Genomic DNA, 5469 nt, shown 5'->3' with positions numbered 1-5469 from the left:
CATGAAACAAGGTGCTAATAGCCGCTAGTCGGTGACGCGTCAGCAGCCCTATGATTGGTCCCCGCTAGAAATCTACTGGATGTCGTATAGTGTACACGGGGGGGGGGAGGAAGTGCCCGCGCCAATTGATGTCACATATCGTCTGAACGGCTAGCGCTACAACGGCCAAACTTGGTGACTTTTCATAAAATATTGTTGGCAACAACTTTGTATCAGTGGAATAAGTTAATGATTTTAGATAGGGTTAAGTTAAAAGTTTGGTCTAGTACAGTTTTTACGTACGAGCTGCAATCATATACACGTTCACAGGCAGTTGGGCACACATAATATAATTCTTCCTACTAGGAGCGTAACATAATGTCTTTTTCTTAAAGAGGGAGGCATGTTTTTTTAGATTAAAGAGGGAGGCATGTTTTTTAGTATTAAAGAGGGAGGCATGTTTTTTTAGATTAAAGAGGGAGGCATGTTTTTTTTAGATTAAAGAGGGAGGCATGTTTTTTTTTAGATTAAGTAAGTTGGGCAGGGCTGTGTGTGCGGGAGGGAGACAGGTCTATTTTTGGTACGGGGATGGCTTTCCAAAATCTCCGAGGTCTTGCGCATGCAATCATCTCACGATGATCTCAGTGATCTTCCATTGATCTTTAAAGTCTTCCAGTAGTCTTATGATGACCTCGAGGACCAATGACATTTGGTAACTTATCGGTTGCCCAACGGTCCGCATCTTTGAGCGTGAAAAGTCAACAAAACTATAGAAGCTGCCAAATAAACTCATTTTCAATTTTATTCTATTGTTCTCAGGCAGCATGGCGGGATCATCCCCGCGCAGGTTGGAAGCGCTCGCCCTGTGCTTCCTCGTGTTCCTGTTACCGGGCGTCTCCGGATGTGGAGGCAACCTGACGGCTCCCTCTGGAGGCCCCGTCACGTCACCGAACTACCCCAGTAACTATGGCAACAGCCAGGGGTTCAATTTCTCCTACACAAGTAACAACACGTATGGTAAGGAATATATTCCTTTGTGTGTGTGTGTGTGTGTGTGTGTGTGTGTGTGTGTGTGTGTGTGTGTGTGTGTGTGTGTGTGTGTGTATGTGTATGTGTGTATGTATGTATGTATATATGTATATATCTGTATCTGTATAGCCGGTATAACCGCCTTTCGGCGTAACACACCAGCTTCGCAGGCACGCGGCGCGGCGGCAGCTGGCTATATTACACCGATCGACTTGTTACACCTAATCCTTGAACTTCTAGCTCTAGACATTGTTTAAAGCTATCTAATGACAATGCCCCTACTGTACTTGGTGACAGTGAGTTCCACTCTGCGATAGTTCTAGGAAAGAATGAATTCTTGAACACCTCAATCCTTGGTTGATAACTCTTGTACTTGAATGCATGGCTATTTCTTGTTCTCTTCTGGGCTGGTATTAGGTACTTAGTAGTTGGGACATATGTATGTGGTTTAGCACGTTAACTCAAGAAGTTACGCCATAATTTGAATCTGGGGTGCCTGAAAATGGGAACAGATTTACTGAATGAATGTAACTTTGTATGCCTGGTATAGGAGGGCCTGCATGCCCTTTTTCGTTAACCGTTATGGGCTACTTTAATTCACCGTTAATCGTTGCCGGCCTTCTTAATTCAGCGTAAAGCGTTATCAGTATATTCGTCGTGAAGCGTTATTGGTCGTTTTAATTCAACATAGAGCTATTGAATGATTGTTACGTAAGTACGTAAGCAATTAAAAAATGCAATCCAAAATTTCTTCATATCTACAACACACAGCGTCCACACAGCGAGGTGATACGCAGTACAAGATACACACCGAGGCCAAGACCCGCGACGCTGCCAAACAAACGTGTGCTGCAGACGGCGGCCATCTTGTGGACATCAAAACTGAAGCTCTGCACAACTTCCTTGTTGAAATGATAAACGTCAATGCTGGTGGCGGAACAGACTACTGGATAGGCCTCAGTGACGACGAGGTAAGCAGATCATTCGACACAGTTCTCTGTTCACTAGACTTATGCTGAGGTCACATTTCCAAACCGGGGCCCGGCCGGGTAGTCTTATGGAACGAATAGTACGATATAAAAGACAAGGAAACACAGAAAAGTTTTCGATAGTAATCATGGGCACTATTCCTGTATATTCTTGATATGAATTGTTAGTTTTTTAATTTTTCGTTCATACAAACAGCCCGGCCGGGCCCCGGTTTGGAAATGTGACCTAAGCATTACACGTGTAGGTAAATAACACAAAATTGTTTTCACTGCAAACTCACAATTTCCTTGCAGTCGTGTCTAGACAGTCTTCCCAACAAATTCAAGACTTAAGTACTTCCGATTGCAACGAAAATGTTGTCCTTGACATAGGCAATGGGTCAAAGGTGGTTAGTTAGAAGGCCGTATCGTCCCCCGTCGCAGCCATTTCAAGTCCGTTGTACTACGTTGTAATATTTTGTGTTCTAGAACTTCTGGTACCGAACAATTCACACTGATATACACACAGATAGGCGGGTGTATATATAGAATACAACACGGGGTATTCCGTATCGCCCGAGGTATCGGCCCGACCGCGGGTCGGATCGCCCGACGGCCGCAGGCCGATCCGACTCGCGGGAGGGCCGGGACCGAGGGCCCTCATGCGCAGAATACACCGTGTTGTATTTTATTTATGTCATACCCACCCAAGAAAACACGCCTTTCAATGCAAGATGAGCCGAAAGTTGGTGCTACCACCAAACGATAAAATGCAACAACATCAATTCCAACGTCCGGATTCTGTATTCGAATTTTCGAAAGGGGCACAAGCGGGTAGGGCGAAACGCGTTCGTATCGTTTTATGGAAGCCATGGAAGCGTTCGATAACGGGTTCCGGACCGTTATCGAACCCGTTATCGAACCCGTTATCGAACCCGTTATCGAACGTTATCGCGGCCCGGGTATGATGTAGATAGTAAATACGATGTAGTTCATTTCAACCATATCTAACTGCGATCTTTTCACAGGACGATATGGCCGATGCATTGAAATGAAATGTAGCTAATATTACTGTCGTACATAGGGGGGCAATGACTTCACATGGTCGGATGGAACTCCTGTGGATGACTGTGGCTACAGTAACTGGGCGCCGGGGGAACCGAGAAACGTGCCTACAACGGGCTGTGTCCAGCTGTGGTCTGACCATGACTTCAAATGGGACGATGATCTCTGTGGACAGAACAAGTCTTTCATTTGCCAAAAGGGTAACTTTTCCTCTGCTTTTTTAAAGAGACGTTAATCATACAACCGTGTAACAAGTGATATCGTTCCATAATGTGTCTTTTTATTTTGCATATTAGGAGTTTCAAGTCAGCACACTGTCAACGTGCTGCTAATCAGACCATTTCGCTGGCGAAATCCGAACGAACGCGCACCAGTGACGTCGAATCGACTTTGATCGACCGATTCGACTGCCACGAAATCGAAACGAATAAGTATCTCTTGTGGCCGTCATCTTCACATAAACCCATTTTTGTTATAATTACACTATGCTATCATCCCCTTACTTCCAGGTGACCAGGGCATGTGTGACAGAAACACAGGTAATACCCATATCACTCGATAACCATTATAATGGAACATCTTGAAATATTGTGGTCGTGCTTTAATCAAATCATTAAAGCCAATGACACTATAAATGCATGCACTTCATGTGCATTTTCAAGCTTGTAAGCTAAGTGGCACTATTATGTGCAATATCATTCATTTATTCAATCCAACAAAATCATACAAAAGCAGGGAATGCTAATGCGTCCCTGAATTATGTAATTGATTTTTACAATAGGTTAAAAAAACAAGACAGGACAGGTACACAGAAACACACTATATACTAATATGTACAAACACCATTCAATATTGTATGTTGCTGAGAATCTTTTTATACTCTGTTGATTGAATGCAATTCAGTGATTGTGTAATATTTCAGGTTTGGTGGGTTTGTTTCTTAGCGCCTTTGGCGCTCGACTTGCGCCTTCTGCGCTCGGTCCTCTTCGGCAGTAGTCAGCACCAGATTTTCGGAACTTTGCGGAATGTGACGGAAATGTTTTAAACCATTCCGTCCAGTTGGCAGACAAAATTAACAAACATCTTGGGTAAAAATATGAAAACATTCGAAGGACCGACAACCACTCTCAACACCGCATGCCTGTTTCAATGGACCGCACCTCACATGACTAAAATGTGCACACTTGTTTCTTATTCTACCTAATTATTACTAATTACCTCCATGAAATGTGTCATGGAGGTTATATTTTCAGTTGCGTTTATCTGTCCGTCCTTCCGTCCTTCCGTCCTTCCGTCTGTCTGTTGGTCAACAAGATAACTCAAGAACGCCTGGATGGATTGGTTTCATACTTGGTGTGTTGGTAGGGTGTGACGAAAACTGGAAATGATGAGATTTTGGTCCCCCTAGTGGCTTCCCTTGGTACTGCAGCGCAACTTCCGGTTTTGATATCTCGCGATCTGGACATGCAAGGGTCATGAAATTTGGATGATAGGTAGCTCTCGTGCTTGGGAAGAAGTCACATGAGTTTGGGCCCCCTAGCGGCTTGTTCTGGAACTGCAGGGCACTTTCTGGTGAAATGTTTAAAAGCCAATAAGTCCAGACAGGAACAACATATTTTCATTATTTTTGGTGTGTAGGTAGCTGAGAGAGAGATGTACATAATTAAATGCAAATTATGCAAATGAGGACTGTATTTGCATAATTAATGAGGAAATTCTATATTACAGTGTTTTACATTATACTATGTAACCTATGGCAGGCGGAACTTCAACAGATACTAATTATGCAAATGATGACCTAATTTGCATAATTAATGTGAAAATTCTATGATTTCGTAATGGTGAATGATGAGAATGTCATACTTGGGACATCTGTAAGTTAATCAAAAGTTAACATACATCACGATGCATATATCATGTTAATGCAGAGGTCATTTGAACAATTAAAGAAGAAATTTACATTTACATATCAAGATCATATTTCATGGAGGTATGAGATCTCTGTGTCTAAGACAAACAGTGACTGTTCAGGAGGTAGGTCATGTATGGGACGCTACTCTGTTTGTACCGCTCAGTTCTACATTTGGTGAGAGTCAGTTTGTTACTGGAACGAGTGGTGCGCTCAGTGATGGTGCCCCTCCTGGGCGGTAGCCAGTGTTGGAAGTCCTGTGATCTGAGAACTTTCACAGCAAAGTTCAGGCAAAGTTGGACCCTTCGGTCTTCTAGCGTAGGTAAGTTCAGTGTTGTACATGCCTCGGGGTATGAAATATAAGCCGACCCGAGAATTACCCGACACGCGCGTTTCTGGATATACTCGATCCTGTGACGCTGTCTGGTAGTCAGACCAGGATGCCAGGTGGGCGCCGCGTATTCACAGCTCGGACGGACAAACGTTTTGTAAGCTAGGTAAGTAGGTCATCCCTAGAAA

The 5469-nt window shown here is 43.6% G+C and overlaps 1 protein-coding gene across 1 annotated transcript in view; it reads left to right on the top strand.

Annotated features, from left to right (window-relative positions):
- The first annotated feature begins 803 nt into the window (after window positions 1-803).
- Window positions 804-5469, top strand: part of LOC109477958 (E-selectin-like) — a 14763-nt gene continuing 10097 nt past the window's right edge. The window contains exons 1-4 of the mRNA XM_019779414.1: window positions 804-996; window positions 1780-1979; window positions 3061-3241; window positions 3551-3580. Of these exons, the coding sequence (XP_019634973.1) occupies window positions 804-996; window positions 1780-1979; window positions 3061-3241; window positions 3551-3580 (604 nt within the window). The remainder of the gene's footprint in view (window positions 997-1779; window positions 1980-3060; window positions 3242-3550; window positions 3581-5469) is intronic.

Source organism: Branchiostoma belcheri, unplaced genomic scaffold (genome assembly GCF_001625305.1).
Source record: "Branchiostoma belcheri isolate BF01 breed outbred unplaced genomic scaffold, Haploidv18h27 scaffold416, whole genome shotgun sequence".
Lineage (NCBI taxonomy): Eukaryota > Metazoa > Chordata > Leptocardii > Amphioxiformes > Branchiostomatidae > Branchiostoma > Branchiostoma belcheri.
The sequence above is the reverse complement of the archived record's forward strand: the minus strand, read 5'-3'. Positions and strand labels throughout refer to the sequence as shown.